The 17,072-nt window shown below is 39.3% G+C and overlaps 1 protein-coding gene across 4 annotated transcripts in view; it reads right to left on the reverse strand.

Moving 5' to 3' along the window:
* Positions 1-17,072, reverse strand: part of LOC137656694 (uncharacterized) — an 89,434-nt gene that overhangs the window by 45,635 nt on the left and 26,727 nt on the right. For all 4 annotated transcript variants that reach the window (XM_068390896.1, XM_068390898.1, XM_068390895.1 and 1 more), the window contains exons 3-5: positions 6,175-6,492; positions 5,527-5,687; positions 4,315-4,429 (exon numbers count right to left, since the gene is read on the reverse strand). In XM_068390896.1, the coding sequence (XP_068246997.1) occupies positions 4,315-4,429; positions 5,527-5,687; positions 6,175-6,492 (594 nt within the window). The remainder of the gene's footprint in view (positions 1-4,314; positions 4,430-5,526; positions 5,688-6,174; positions 6,493-17,072) is intronic.

Here is a 17,072-nt window from a genome sequence, read left to right on the forward strand (position 1 = left end):
TAGTATGATTCCGAACATGACAACATGAAGGTTTCCTTCTAACTTTTAATAAGCTTTGATTGAGGGGCTAGACAAATTATCATAAAATTAATATTTTCTCAGGCTAAAACTAAGACTTGTACACTCGCCCCTCCTTACTTGAGGGGTTGGGTAACAGATAAACCCGTGAAGCGTGAGAATCCACGAATACTTTGTGCCCAATGATGGGACTAGTCATAACCCTCCAAAACAGACCACTGCCTACGAGCGGTCGACTAACACACCAGGTAACACACCGGACTGCACTATATTGTTTTCAAGTGATTTCCATCCTGGTATTGTACAGCATAATCAATAATCAGAGGTAATTGTATTAGTATATTGCAGTATTATAACGGCTTCATTAATGTAAACGGTAAGACAACTCATAAGTGACATTGCCACACCACCTTACGTATAAGTAACAACAAACCACTTGTTCCTATCTTACAACATTTGTTGATATTGTACTTTAGTGTACAGTATATTACTGTAATATATAAGTACAGTATATTACTGTAATATATAAGTACAGTACTATCACTACAACAATAAAAAATGCAGTACAGCACTTCTTAATCAGCTAAGGTGAGACAAAATACAACTTTTTTAAGTGATCACTGTCTTTGAGAGGTCGCCTCACAACCCTACCAACTCGCCTAACACATAGCCTGTATCTACTGTACCATAGAGTATTTCGCACAAAGTACACTAATGTACATGCGCTAACACGTAGTACAGTTTCATGTACAATGGGAAGAAAAGTGCAGAGCAGTACTACACCACCATTAACCGTTTACATAGAAGTTCTATGAAATAACATCTTGTGGTGCATGATGCAATCCTTGCAGCGCCGTGGACTGCTTGTCTTCATTGAAGATGAAGAGTACTCATTGTGCACATAAAAATCCTTACGACGTAAAGATATGCACAGTAATACGTAAAATTAACACCCGTAAAAAAATAGTTATTAGCTACAAATACTGTTAATGACTCACTCTCTTACACGTATGAACACAGTATTTATATTACAATAATGTTGAGAAAAAAATACTATAAAAACACTTACCGTTTATGTACAGTACAAAGTCCTACGCGGTAACAACTTGTGATGCATGATGCAAACCTTACGGCGTACTGTAGTGGACTTATGTTCACTGAACAAAGTGTTCTCGTAGTGTACACAAAAATCCTTCTTACGTAAATATATCTGTAGCAATATGTACAGCTAATACTGCAAAAAATAGTAATGTTACAAATACTATTAATGGATTTGCTAAAAACTAAGTTTAAATATTATGACATCACTTGCCAGATACTGTAATACCCTGCAAAGAGCACACTAGGGGAGGTGGATGAGGATAAGCCGTGCAGTTCCAAATGGATAACTGCAAGGCAAAACACATTAACGTGGATGAGTCATCAGTGCTCCAAAGCAAAAATGACAAAATGGGTTCGTAATGTACGAAATGTACTGTAAGGTAAAATACATCTAATTCAATATTAAATACAATTTTAAAAAGGATTTTACATACTGTAATTTCTATTAACTTATTCACTTTTAAAAGCTGTAAATTTTCCTGAAAAATATCTTTGGAAAAAGGATCTAATCCATCTTCGTCACTGTTTTATGGGAGCTCCACTGGGGTTGCTGCAGAAAGGGTTCCAGGAGTTTCACATTCAAGAGATTCTGTGGTTGGAAGACAAGGTGGCTGTTTCACGCAAGGGGTGAGCAACATATGAGGAGCTGTTTTGCTGCCACCTCATCTTATCTACGATGCTCCTGCAAGCTGAAAACCCTCACATTCATGGTACGCATGAAACTGAGGGCATGCACCATTGAAGGGTCCATAGTGTGGGCCTTTTGCTTTAAATCCTCCACCATCCATGACATATCTGCCAACTTCTCAAGCATGATGCCTTCATCTTCACCAGGTTCATCGACCTTGGCTTCCTCCTCTTCCTCAATTGCTGAATGGACTAATTCAGGCAGGTCCTCCTTATGCCCATCAAGCAACTCCAAGACATCGTCCTAAACCACTTCCTCGAAGCCTACAATTAGCATTTTCCTTGCTAAGGTCATAAACTCCTTGACTGTTTGTTGGGAAGCTTCCTCAGGACTGAAGCCAGAAAAATCCTTCTCACACACTGGCCATAGACGCATCCAACAAGCATTCTCAGTCTCTGGCCTGACGTTCTGAAACGATTCCTCAACAAAAAGAAAGACAGTCTGCAATCAAGAAGTCACTTCCATATTTTATAACATCCAAGTTAAGAGTCGTTATACACTTCTACTTGAAGTCACCCCATCACTCATCTGCTATTATGGGCCATAAAGTTCTCGACTCGCTGGTCCATCAGTTGGATAAGTGCAGTGGTATTTGGAGGAAAGGACACCACTTTCACATTGGGAAGAAGTACCTTAATGAAAATGGATGTCCTGGAGTGCTATCAAGGGTGAGCAAGAACTTGAAACTCCAACCCTTTGCTTTGAAAATACTGGTCAACCTCCAGCATGATTGATTGATTGATTTGGGGTTTTCTGACATCCTGACATCTAAGGTCACTGACGCCGACCTCCAGCATGAAACGGTAATGAAGCTAGTTCAGGAAGAGCTCTCTCATTGTCAAGGCTTTTATGCTGTGCATCCAGTAGACCGGCAGCATGTTCATGTTGCGGTGTTGAAGTGCACAGGGCTTTGCTGACATAGATACAGCCAGACCTATTAAAATAACCCACAGCAACTCTGCACAAAATCAACGTACACCTGGGAAGACAGGAAAAAAAGAACAATTATTAGAATGGGGTTTAATTAATAAGTAATATTCCATAGAGTGCATATTTTCAACATGGGACAAAAAAATTCTAAAAAATAACATGCATTTAAATTAAGTGAAACTGAAAAAAATTTATACTATTAGCTTACCTATCCTCTGCTGCCTTGAAACCAGAAGCATGGCGTTCCTCTTGGACAATAAATGTAATCAGCGGCATAATCTTCCAAAACAAACCTGTCAAGCCATAAAAAAGTATATAATAACACTATATAATACTGTAATGAATATTAATTCAAATTAAAACTATCATTTATGTAGATACGAGTATGTACGCTAATTAACATTTGCATTAAGCGTGTGTTCACTGCAACAAAGTAACGGTTGCAGTACATCAAGAAAGCAGATACTAAGAATTTCACATAAATGTTTATAAACATTCAAATTACTGATAGTTACCGTACTGTACAGTAATTAAATTATTACACTACTTTCTTGGCAATTGTGGTAAATCAAGAAGGAAATAAGAATTCCACATACCTGTTCATAAACTTCCCAGTTTTATCCATATTCCAAACTTGTCCTAGTTTGTCCACCTCGATGATGATGTGAAACTCTGAGACCTTTCATTATCCCATGGTCAACAGAGGCAGACTCCTCAGCAATTTTCACAATTTTCCAATGCAAAATGCTATTTAAACTTATCAAACTGTCCTTTCTTGTCTTGGAAAGGCATATATGGGGGAGATGCGATGTCTTGAACGGTAGTTGGCTGAGGTTCATCTTGCTTGAAACAGGAGAGCATAGACTTGGCTTTTTCCCAGATGATAGGCGAGTAGATGGCTTTTTCCTAGTGATGCTGATCCTCGATCCACAAAAAGGGGCAATTTTCAATTTGGATCATGCTCTTTTCCCTCACCTTCGGTACAACACTTATGCTGCATGAGGTACTGTCAGCCTCAATAGAACGAATCTTCTCATTCTTCTCTGTATACCCCCATGGTACTTTCTTTTACTGTACATCGAAATGTCGTCCTGCGGCTGCATCCAACATACCTTTCTTGCACTTATCAACATACAACTGCCATAAACCTTCCACTGCCACATAATGGTACCTTGAGAAGATGAAGCAGACCTTTTGGGGGCACTGGAGTTGAAAAAAAACTCACATGTTGCTTGAAAAACACTAGCAGGAGACTACTTTCTTGATGGTGGATGCTGGGAGAGTGATACAAAGTTGGCAAGAGATGTGGCGTTGAGCGAGGCCAGGTCCAAATTTCCGCAGGCAACTTTAAAATGTCGGGCCGTGTGCAGCAGTACTGTACTAACTGCAAAAACGTGAAATGGCCAAACAAATGCGAGCCGCGAATAATAGAATACGCAAAAAACAGAACCCACAAAGACATAGGGCTAACCGTATAGATATGTTAACATAATTTGAACTTATTCTAATCAATACCGGTACGTTCAAATGAAAGTACTCTACTAAAATCTGCAGCAAAATTCAATCTCAACACTCACCAAAAAGTTCATTCATTTCATCAAAATATTCGCATTTCTTCTTAATTTCATAGGCATCATTATAATCTACAGTCCATCTGTACTTTTGTAGAACTTCCCTCCACCTCATGCGTAGCTGGAAAAATAAGATATGAAAAGAACAATATAAAATAATACAGTTCAGAAACACAGCCTGACTTTACAGAACCCAAATGCCTTATTCAGTTTGTCATATTTAGCAATATTTGGTACAGGTACATTGACTACTTTAATGAGGCCACTGACATTTATACACACTCAAAAAGGAATAGCAAAATCAGTTACACTTATACATTAGGATGAAAATTAGAGCAAAAAAAACTTCATAGTAGACAGATTGAAAGACAAAAAATAGAAAGAAATGGAATTCAAAACTGGAATCCAGAGCTAAAATAAAGATAAGTTTAAAGATAATTTGCACAAGTATAAATCACTGATCTACAAGCAACTGCCCCTAAAAATTGGATTATACACAATGCAAACACTGTTTTTGGCCTTATAAAAAAGATTGTTTTTGCATTATTTCCATGACATATAGCACATGGTACCTTGCTCAGTAAGCTCTGGAAATAATAAAAGGGACTTTATCTACCTTGATTCAAGAACAAATTCTGAAAGTAAGCCCCATACTGTATAGACTGGAAAGGTAAACAGTGGTCTAGTCACCCGACACAAAAGAATACCGATTGAATATCCTTTTGAGGTCCTTTATATCAATGTAGGGTTGACATTTACAATGGTCATTAGATTCTAAATTTGACATTTACAGTGAAGGTCTCTACATTCTAACTTACATCCTAAAATACAGAATTATAACACTTAAAAATCACAATAAAAATGCCAAACAATATCAGTTCCACTAAACATTTGCATAACTGAATTACCTCAGTTGAATAATTCGATCTTGTAAAACATTGTTAAAAGTCATTTATTAGCGAAAGGAGTACACTTTAATGTCTCCTTTCTCTTATGCTCCCTGCCTGACTTCCCATCTGATCTCAAGTCTCCCTAGTCATTACTCTTGATCGCTCAAAAGGCATGCAGTTAGGGGAACTGCAATACTTATAAACAACCAAATTGAAAACTCACCTGTTCTAACCAGAACCAAAATGAAAATCTATAAATGAGAAATCTACATGGAAAAGGAGACCCAGTGATTTAAAAAAAAAAAAAACTCCCTGAAGTAAAACTCACTTGCAAAACCGTGAAAGTGTAACCAGCTGTTTCCATTTCTTGGTGTATGTTCTCCCAATGAATCAACCTTCTTTCAGCTCTTGTAGGCAACAGGAAGTGGCTTTTTGGATACTTCTGAATTAGATGGATCAACAGCTTGGTGGAACGTTCATCCCAGTCACCTGTGATTTGTACAAGAAATGCAATTGATGTAGGGATACACAATTTCCCACTTTACATAAAAATAGTTTTCCTTATAAAAGACCGATTTCTATTATAAGGTAATCCAAAGTAGATAAATGCATGTATACTAGGTACATAAATGGACAATAGATAGATGTCAGAAAATTAAGGTAAAAGAGCATAGAATTTTATAACAAAGTAGTATAATTCATAATAAATAAATCTCTCCCAGAGGGAGAAGCGAGGTGCCATGTTACTCTTATGAGAAGTTTCAGTAGCAGCAGTAGCAAAGAGCAGGGACTTTTATTTACTTTTCCAAACTACATTAATTCTATTATGGAATGTTGGAACTTTCCATACTACAATACAGTAATTCTATTATGGAATGTTTGTACATCATAAATAATAACTTTCCAAAGCTAAAACACGCACAACCACTGGATGCATTATACAGATACTTCAAGATTTAAAGTGCTGCACTCTAACCTAAAGTATCTTTGAAGCTATAAAGATGAGTTCTGCCAAGCTTGAAGTCCTTATCCCTCATAATCCGATTGACACGATATTCATCTGCCATTGCTTGGTATTTCTTCCTTTTCTTCCTAACACTAACTTCAGGAGTGTCATCATCTTCAGTTCCATCTATATCACTGAACTCGGGACCGGTCGATAAATATCCATCCGTAACTTTGACAGTTTTTGAAACATGGTCAGCAACCTGCTCACTCTCACACTGTGCAACTTCCTGGTCAGCAGTAACCACTATGGAAACTTCATTGTTTGAAGAGTCTGACTCAACTATATCTGAAGAAAAATATAAAATAATTACAGTTCGTAAATAATAACAATTATGGTAGTACCTTGAGCTAAGAGTTTACATTAATTCATTCTGGGAGCAAACTCACACACCGAAATGTTTGTATCCTAAAACAATTGTAGCCATAAAAAATGAAAAAGCACTAGATGCATTTCACACAAATATATATACACAACTCATTTTTAAAAGTTTTGTAATGGTAATTAACAGTAGAGTAAAAATTATAACACGTAACATCAAAATTGAATAAAATAATAATTCATAATAAAAGGTAGAAATACGGACAGATCAACTCACACTTTACCTTTAAGGATAGTCATGGCTAGGAGGAGGAGGAGGAGGAGGAGGAGGAGGAGGAGGAGGAGGAGGAGGAGGAGGAGGAGGAGGAGGAGGAGGAGGAGGAGGAGGAAAGGGTTACTGCTTGGAGGGAGATTTATGGTAAAATATCTGGCTCTCTCAAACATCATCACTATCACTACCTGAATCACTACTGCTTTTGGCATTTTATGGAAATTAGACATTGTTTTATCGTAAAATCGCAAGAACACTACACGAATGGTGTATGGGCATTGCATGACTTATTTCTGCACATTGTGTGCTAGTTTGGTTAGTATCTGTCAACTAAAAATGCTCATACATAGCAAAACTTTTTACTCGCAGACAATACGTAGGTTGGTCTGGGCACCGGCCATCCGTTGAGCTACTAAAGATAATGTGTTATTGGGTCCTTCAACAGGCCAGACAGTACTACATTAGATTCCCCTCTCTGGTTAAGACTTTTTTTCCTTTGCCTAAACACACACACACACCGAAGAGTCTAGCCTACTCTTTCCACATTCCCCTATGTCCTCATACATCTGACAATAACGAGATTACCAAACTATTCTTCTTCGCTCAAGGGGTTACTACAGCAGTGTAATTGTTCAGTGCCTACTTTCCTCTTGGTAAGGGTATAAGAGACTTTTAGCTATGGTATGCAAATGTCAGGAAGAGGGAGTTCTCTCAAGTCTTCATTGGATTTAGATAAATTCTCTGAAGCAATAGGCTTGTAGTGAGCTGAGTGTAACCCTTTTTGCATTAGCCATTATTGAGATATCCTCTCTCCTTCAAGATATTCTCTCAATACTATTTGCATATGACCTCTCTATATCATTTGCTAGCGATAGTGATAATGGTTGAGAGAAAATTACAACTCTTAATCAACAAAACAATTCAATAGGCTGATATGAATGGATTTAAGTTTTCAAAAAAAAAAAAAAAAAAAAAAAAAAATGTGGTTGTCCATTTCAGTCATATTCGGAGACTACATCTTGACCCGGATATGTAAATCAAAGGTAAATGTATCCCATACGTAAGAAGTTAAATTTTGGGGATTTATATTTGATTGTAGTCTTATAAGGTTTCCTCACTTGAAAGCTTTAAAAGTAAAATGTCTTTTTCTGGTATATTTGGAAGATTTATATCAGAAAAGTGTAAAGAAGGACTTCTTTCACCGGGCGTCACAGGTCTCTTCCCAGAAATAGATTTTTCCTTCGTCAAAATCCCTTTTTAAAGTTACACAAGGACTTAATTTTTTCAAAAATTAGTTACGGGTGCAAGATACACTCCTCAGCCACCCCAAGTCGAATAAAGAATTTAGATTCTATACACCGTACTGGTATCAGATTGGCCATAGGAGCCTTTAGAACCTTGCCTATCCCAAGCCTCCTTGTTGACACTGTTATTACCTTTAGACCTTTACCAAACGTCTTCTAGTGTTTGGTATTGGTTTAAGTTGCAGAGACTTCGTAATTCTTTAGCCTATCAGACTGCAAGTCTTATGAGGCACTCGACGTACTACGAGTTGCACTCAAAATCTCCTCAACCTTATGGTTTTCGGGTGAAACAATTGATACAGTCTTGATATAATTAGAAGTAGGGTGCTTCCATTTAAGATATCATCAACGCCTCCATGAAAATTGCCAGTTTTCTTTTTGTAAATATTTTAATGGTGTTAAAAAAATATGACCGCCTTAGAAGCTAGGTCACTTTTTATGGAAAATGTTGCAGAACATTGGGAATCGACTTTTATATATAATGGCGGCTCCGAATCAGATGCTGGCCTTTGATTTGGAGTATATAGTAATGCTTTTAATAGTAGAGGTGCACTTCCTCTAATAGCTTCTATATTTACTGCCAAACTACAGGTATAAGGCATACTAACCGCTATCAAGAAAATAGCGTTGGAGGAGGAGGGAAATTTTACCATTTTTAGTGATGCAAGGAGTGTCCTTCCAGCTTTGGAAGCTTTTAATTCCAGTAAACCTTTGTTTTTCATGATTTTAGAATGGCTTTATATTACTGTATTGAACAGAGGTATAACAGTTTGATTTTGCTGGGTTCCAGCACATGTAGTGCATCAGGAAATGAGAGGGTAGCTTTACTGGCAAAGATTGTTGCAGCCGAGTTGCTACCATGAAAGTACAGTAATGTATCCCATTCTCTGTGATGATTGTTTACCCAGCATTAAGAATTTGATTTCCAATAATTGGCAACACCATTGGGATACTTTAGTCGAAAATAAGACGAGAGAAATAACGAATGTTATATCCCTTTGTTAGTATAACATAATGCCCTGAAAGTGGGAGACTAATTGGTCACACACTGTTGACACATTAATTTATGCTAACTGGCCAATACCAGTCATATTTCGACAACTGTTTAGTACCCTTGACAGCAAGGCATTTGTTGACCAAATGACCCACTTATAGTACCGAAAAAAGAATAGTTAGAGGCTCGAGGTGAAGACGGCAGGTTCATCCTTGTCAATATTCTTGGACACTGTGTCGTACCATGCTAACAGTATTTTTAGCTTTATGTACTTCAGATGCAGGTCTTCTGAAAGCTAATCAACTTTATAACAACATCTTCTCTTTTATGGTTAGAAATTTTTTTAAGCTTTATTTCTGACAAATTATGTTGGCGTCAATATCCTTATTAGTCAGGATACCAGATAAAATAAAATCAATCAATCAATCGTTATCTTTCTCCAATAGTAGAGCTTATCAAGTAATGTGTTTTACTCTATTTTGCTGCTATACAGTACACGAGTTACTGTTAATGGTCACTCAGGAACAACACTGACAAGGGACCAGCTATTGTACCATCATTCATAGTTTCAACCCTGGATAGGTATCGTTATTTGACCACCTTAAATAGGTATTGTGGGACGACCCCGACCAGAGGTCCAAAAACAAATTCATAAAAAATTAATTTACAAATCAATTCACAACCTTTTAATAGCAAAAAAAAAATTCAAAAGAATATTCTAATATCCAAAAATAAGTAAATAAAAGCCAAGTCCGAAATAAATATTTATTACAAATAAATAAAAAAAAATATAAGTATACAAAACAATGACTTTACAAAAAAATTCACCAAAAATCTAAAAATCGAAATAAACTAAAACTATTCTAAGCACTTATTCTATGATAACTGAGTACCATTTTCCGAGATCCAGGGGGGGGGGGGGGAGAGGAACCAAAAGGGAGCATTTCATAAAATGAGAAAAGTGCATGTTTTTTTGGCTAAAAAAATCTATCCACTTTTCAACATTTTTTGGGGATGGGTAAATGACAGTGGCTGTAATTTTTACAGGAAATTGCATTATTATTGTACAACAAAAATGTGTAAAAGAATCTGCACTTGGATATTATTTAATGTTTTATAAAGGGGAATTTTTTTTTTCTTTTTTCCAGCTACATCATGAAATTTTTCAAGACAAATCCTTATATCCATTGCTGAGTATGGTATTTATGCATGAAAATATCAGAAATTTTATAAAAAAGATGAATACACAGAGCTATGCCAGCTTGTGTCGGATATGCTCACAAAATGGCCGCCAACCCCGCTCACAAAATGGCCGCCAACCACATCACCTTCGAAGGTCAAATCTGCTACCTGAAATGGAGAAATACGTCAAAATCAGCGAGTCATTTACTTATATAATTGTTCGAGGATTTGCAGAAAAATATTATGGTAGATAGAATGAAGTTTATAGATTATTTTGTAATTAAAAAAAATAAAATAATGATCACAATCAAGTTATCATAAAGGTACAAACTTACAAAAACAGGAGAAATTATAATCTATTTTATAAAAACATACGGGGTAGAAGACATTCACAACACTTCACAACAATCCTTTTTTATAAACGCCTAAACACTACTGCACATTCAATAATTATATAAAAATTTGATATTACACAACTTACCTTAATTAGGTATTGATGGGTCGAGCACGACCCGAGGGTATCTCAAAAATAGCTCAAGGAAAAGAGCTGGGATGAAATGCATCCTCACCCGACTGCTGCGCACACTGAACTGAGGTCTCGCAGGACGGTATCACTCGCAACTATACGGATGAAAAATTATAGCAAAAAAATTTTTTTTTAACCTTGGGTCGTATACGACCCACCACACCTATCCAGGGTTTACGTAAATCCTCCACCATCCAAGACATCTCTGCTATCTTTTCAAATGTGATGCCCTCATCCTCTATGTCAGACTCATTGGCCTTGTCCTCCATCTCCTCCTCACTTACTGAATGGACTAATTCAGCCAGATCCTCCTCAGTCAGCTCATCCAGCCAATCAAGCAACTCTAGGAAATCGTCCTCAGACACTTCCTCGAAGCCTTAGACTAACACTTTCCTTGCTAAGGTTACGATGTTCTTGAGGGTCTGCTTAGAAACTTCCTTAGGACTGAAGCTGCCAAAGTCCTTCGCAAAACATTTCAAACGTGCATTCAAAGTCTGTGGTTTGATGTTGAATGATTCCTCGACAACAGTCGGATAGTCTGCATTAGTGAAACTCTTCCAATACTGGATGACATCAAGGACAGGACTGTTATCCATGGCTGCTTGGAGTCGTGCCATCCCCCGCCTGCAGCAATAGGCCTTAGAAGTTTTACATGATGCCCTGGTCCATCGGCTGGATGATTGTAGTGGTGTCAGGAGGAAAGAACACCACTTGCACATTAAGATGAAATATTTTACTGGAGAATGAGTGCCCCAAAGCATTATGAAGGGCCAGCAGGACCTTCAATTCCAACCCTTCATTCTGTAGGCAGCAATCAACTTCCGGCATGAAGCAGCAATGAAACCAGTTGTGCATTCAGTATACAGGCATCAGGTTCATGGTGCAGCATTGGAGTGCACAGGGCTTTGCAGACTTAAAAAGTCAATGTACACCTAGAAAACAGAAAAAGAAAATCATTAGAATGTGTTTTAAAGCAACGCGTAATATTTCATAAAGTGTAGTTATAGTATATACATATATTCTTTAAAAGTCTAAAATATTACATGCATTAAGGTTAGAGAAACAAAAAAAAAAAAAAAAAAAAAAAAAAAAATCACACCATTATACCTGCCCTTTGCTGCCTTGAAACCAAGAGCACAGCGTTCCTACTGAGCAACAAATGTTTTCCGAGGCATCTTCCAAAACAAACCTGACAAGCAATATATATAAAAAACATACTATATAATGCTGTAATAACAATTCAAATTATAATAATATCATATAATGGGTATGTACTCTCTAATTACATTTACGTTATATTAAGCGTGCGTACAGTTCAACATTTTAATCAAGACAAATAAGAGTTTTACATCAATGTTGATAAACTTACCAGTTTCATCTATATTCCAAACTTGCTCTGGTTAATACACATCCTCCTCAATGATATTGAAAAGTTCCAATGGGAAAACGTTCATTGCCTCATGGTCCGCTGAGCCCGACTCTACGGTAATTTTAAAATTTTTCATTGACCATCATTTAAAGTCATCAAACAAGCCTTTGCTGGCTTGGAAAGGCGTATGCGAGGAAGATGTGGCATCTTGACTGGTGGAAAGCTGAGGTTCATATTAAATTAAACGGCAGAGCAGAGACTGGCTTTTCCCAGATGAGAAAGTCGATGGCATCTTCCATTTGGATCCTCCCCTTCGATGTAATCTTTACTCTGCATGGAGCACTTGACACAACAGCAAAAAAAAAAAAAAAAAAAAATAAATAAATAAATAAATACTGATAAAAGTTCAGCGATGAAGCAACTTTCCTTGGATCATGACCTGTGGGTGTACTGTCAGGATCCGCTCTGCAAATGAAGTAGGTAGGCTTCGCCTTCCGTTGTTTTAGGGATAAGTTTGATCCTGAAGTTTCTCCTTTAAAGAGCTGTCCTCCCCTGAAGTCTGAAGTTCTTCGAAGATAGACCTTTAGACATTCTACTGGACACAGAGAGACATCTTCCTTCAGAGGGCAGATTCTCCAGGGACCCCATCTCTTAGTGGGTAGCTCGTTTTTGGCGAGAAAGGTTGGATCGGGAAAAAGATTCAGTTCTCCCACTTCAGTGACCCTAGTTTCTGGATAGGGCCACTATTTTACTAACTCTAGCCCCTGAGGCTATAGCGAACAGGAAAATAACTTTTTGGGTTAGATCCTTAACAGAACAATCTTCATTGTTCACGGTTGAAGCATAATGTAGGACGTTGTCCAAGGACCATGTCTAGCACATGCCTTCGGGATCTTGTTAAAGATTTCGTTCGTCAGGTACACTTGGATGGTGTATAGAAGAGGTCTAGTCAGGGCCGACTTACACATAGTTATTGTGTTGGCTGCCAGACCTTGTTCATGAAGGTGGATAAAGAAGGACAGACAAAAGTCTATCGAGATTTCTTTCGGTCCTTTTGCTTTAATGAAAGCAACCCACTTTTTCAAAGACGATTCATATTGTCTTCTAGTCGACTTGGACTTGTATTCTTCTAAGAAGTCTATACTGCCTTTTGAGATCCCAAATCTTTTCTTAACCGCTAAGGCAAGAAAATCATGAGATGAAGGTTTTGGGTTCTCTGTGATGAAGTGAAGACAGTCTACTTCTGAACCCATTGATAGAGTGCTGGGTTCGGTAGAGGGACCAGCCTCAGCTTCAGTTCCATTATCAGGGGGAAGCCGTTGCTCTTGGGCAACTCGAGAGCCACTAGAGCTGCTGTTCCTCGGAAGGATCTCAGCCTGTTGAGGACCTTCAGCAGGAGATTGGTCGGAGGGAACAAGTAAATCCGGGACCATTTGTTCCAATCGAGGGACATGGCGTCCGTCGCCTCCGCTAGAGGGTCATCATATGGGGCTACATATCGAGGTAGTTTCTTGTTGTCGCTCATCGCGAAGAGATCGATCTGCAGTTCTGGGACTTGCTCCAAGATGAAGGAGAATGAGTCTGCGTCTAGGGACCATTCTGACTATCGGCTTAAGCCTGGATAGAGCGTCCTCTGTCACATTGCGGAACCCTTGAAGGTGAACAGCTGATAAGTGCCACCTCTTCTTTTCCGCCAGACGAAAGATGGCAAATATCACGTGGTTGATATGGGGTAATCTCGAGTCTTGTCGGTTCCGACATCTCATTATCACTTTGATGTCCAAGATCAGCCTGATGTGGGCTGATCTGCGAGGAGAGAGTTTTTTCAACGTCAAGAGGACTGCCATAGCCTCCAAAATGTTGATGTGAAAGGTCTTGAACAAAGAAGACCAAGTCCCTTGGACTTTCCTTTGATGGGAGTGACCTCCCCATCCTTCCGTCGAGGCATCTGTGTGGATGGTTACAGATGGTGTAGATGGTTGTAAGGGTACAGTCCTCGTTAGGTTCTTGGCCTTCGACCATGGCTTGAGAAGTGATCGTAGTAAGGTTGGTATCGGTCTTTTTAGATCTCTTCAAGCGTTTGATGCGTATCTTCTCCAAACTCCTGACGCATCTGGCACCACAATCTACCCGGCAAGCGGTGAGACTGTAGGACGACGGCCACAGGATTGCGATAGCTAGGCCATCGCTAAAGGACAGAGAGGGGCAGGGAAAAGGGTCCTGTATCAAGTGTGGAAGAAGGCAGCAGGATTGCCGCCACTTCTACACAAGGGTGAAACTTTGTTTCAGTTTCGGCGCCTTCGGCGCCATCCTAGGCGGCAGCAGAATATCTATTCTTCAGCCTGGGGTCTGCCGAAACAGGACTAGTCTTCTAGATCGCAGGGGAGAAGGTGGCGGCATCATACTATCACATCAAGTGCGGCCTTGGGAGGCTTAGCCTCCTATGCCGACAGCTCTAAGCCAGCAGGGGAGTGACTACTCGCCCTGCTGCTCGGCCGCCGGCAGAAAGACTGAATACTCAGAGGTTCTGTCGAAAACCCAAGCCAGGATACTCGCCGGCAAGGGTGGGAGACAGAAAACACTAGCCTAGTCAAGGAGTGAACTACTCTAAGGCAAGACAAAAATAGGGTTGTCGCCTATGGCGGCACTCAGAGGGAAGGAGGGATTACCCTTAAATCTCCACAGGAGACTAGTATCGATTTATATAACTAATTCTAGGAGATATACTATCTCCCGTTGAATTGATAAAACGATACACATGGGTAAACGGGGATAATGTATGAAAGTATACTAAAGCGCATAGGCTAGGTAGCCTAGCGCAGGGCGAGATCTCCGTTACCTAAATCGCCGAAATTACTACGTATACGATCGTCATAAGGAAGAGGAAATTGTATACATAAATATATCTTTATTAGTATAATTGTGCCTAAATAGCTTACATAATTTATTAATGCTATTACAACCAGGAATGTCGTTCTGCTAACTAAATAACGCATGCATAACGAACGACAGCGCCCATGGCGCCTCTGGTGACCGGCCAAGCTCCATAACACAATAAATTACAGTCATTTCACTGTGAAGCAGGAGCTAAAAATTATACACTGTAAAGAATAAATACTCAACTTTTCAGAGGCAGAAGAAGATGGAGATTGCATAATAATTCCTCTCGATAACGATCAAAAACGTTAGATCAACAGGGAAAACCACCGTACGAAATCGCTACAGAAATAGGAATGAGTGCCATCTTGGATACTCGTAATAGTACGGGAGGAAGGGTAACCTTGATAACGGCTCCCCTTCTGTTTTTCGCCACTCTTCCCCCTCGAAACGAAAACGCTATTCGGGGTGAAGATCGTTATGTGTCGTATCAAGATATACGTCCCCTGATATTGTGCGATATCCTTGAAGAAAAATTTTAAGGATATTTGCGCCAGGAGTTAGAATTCTGAAGACATAAAGGTCAATTCTCTGGGAATATCACTGTAGCCAAATATCCCTTAGAAAGCTACCAATGGGAACCTTCCATCAGGACGACTTGGCTTGAGCCCAAAAATAACATTTTAAGAAGAGTAACAACATTAAATCAGATCTTTCACATTAAATTATATGCCACTCGAGTAATCTCATAGTTTCATTTCTAATCTTGTCTTGCCCTCTAACTCCCGATATTCTTCTGAGGGCTTTGTTTTCAAACCTACTAAATCTATTGGATATTGTTTCACTATCATACCAGTTTAAGTACTTGGGGTCTATTGTTGCAGCAAATGGTGGAGTGGAAGCAGATGTACGTCAGAGAGTGAATGAAGGTTGCAAAGTGTTGGGGGCAGTTAAGGGAGTAGTAAAAAATAGAGGGTTGGGCATGAATGTAAAGAGAGTTCTATATGAGAAAGTGATTGTACCAACTGTGATGTATGGATCGGAGTCGTGGGGAATGAAAGTGATGGAGAGACAGAAATTGAATGTGTTTGAGATGAAGTGTCTGAGGAGTATGGCTGGTGTATCTCGAGTAGATAGGGTTAGGAACGAAGTGGTGAGGGAGAGAACGGGTGTAAGAAATGAGTTAGCGGCTAGAGTGGATATGAATGTGTTGAGGTGGTTTGGCCATGTTGAGAGAATGGAAAATGGTTGTCTGCTAAAGAAGGTGATGAATGCAAGAGTTGATGGGAGAAGTACAAGAGGAAGGCCAAGGTTTGGGTGGATGGATGGTGTGAAGAAAGCTCTGGGTGATAGGAGGATAGATGTGAGAGAGGCAAGAGAGCGTGCTAGAAATAGGAATGAATGGCGAGCGATTGTGACGCAGTTCCAGTAGGCCCTGCTGCTTCCTCCGGGGCCTTAGATGACCGCGGAGGTAGCAGCAGTAGGGGAGTCAGCATTATGAAGCTTCATCTGTGGTGGAAATGTGGGAGGTTGGGCTGTGGCACCCTAGCAGTACCAGCTGAACTCGGTTGGGTCCCTGATTAGGCTGAAGGAACAGAGAGAGTAGAGGTCCCCTTTTTGTTTTGTTTCATTGTTGGTGTCGGCTACCCCCCAAAGTTGGGGGAAGTGCCTTGGTATATAGATAGATAGATAGATCATACCACGACACGTCCATACTGTAACACCGATGTCACTAAACTGATATATAGCCTGATTTTTACATGAAATTTCAGAGGATTTGCTTTCCAAATTTTACCTAACATGACAAATTCGAAGATAATTTGTATTTTTCCTAACCATACAAACCTTAGCTATTTACAAAGGGTTACCTTTTAGCGTAGCTGAAATGGCGAGCCATTAGAATTTAACGAGGGTGTATTACCCCCGCGCTAGTTAGCGGGGGGGTAGGGAGTGGTAGCTAGCTACCCCTCCTCCCCCTCACACACAGGTGAATACTCACTTTCACTTAGAGGTAGGACTTGTCT

Source organism: Palaemon carinicauda, chromosome 17 (assembly GCF_036898095.1).
Source record: "Palaemon carinicauda isolate YSFRI2023 chromosome 17, ASM3689809v2, whole genome shotgun sequence".
Lineage (NCBI taxonomy): Eukaryota > Metazoa > Arthropoda > Malacostraca > Decapoda > Palaemonidae > Palaemon > Palaemon carinicauda.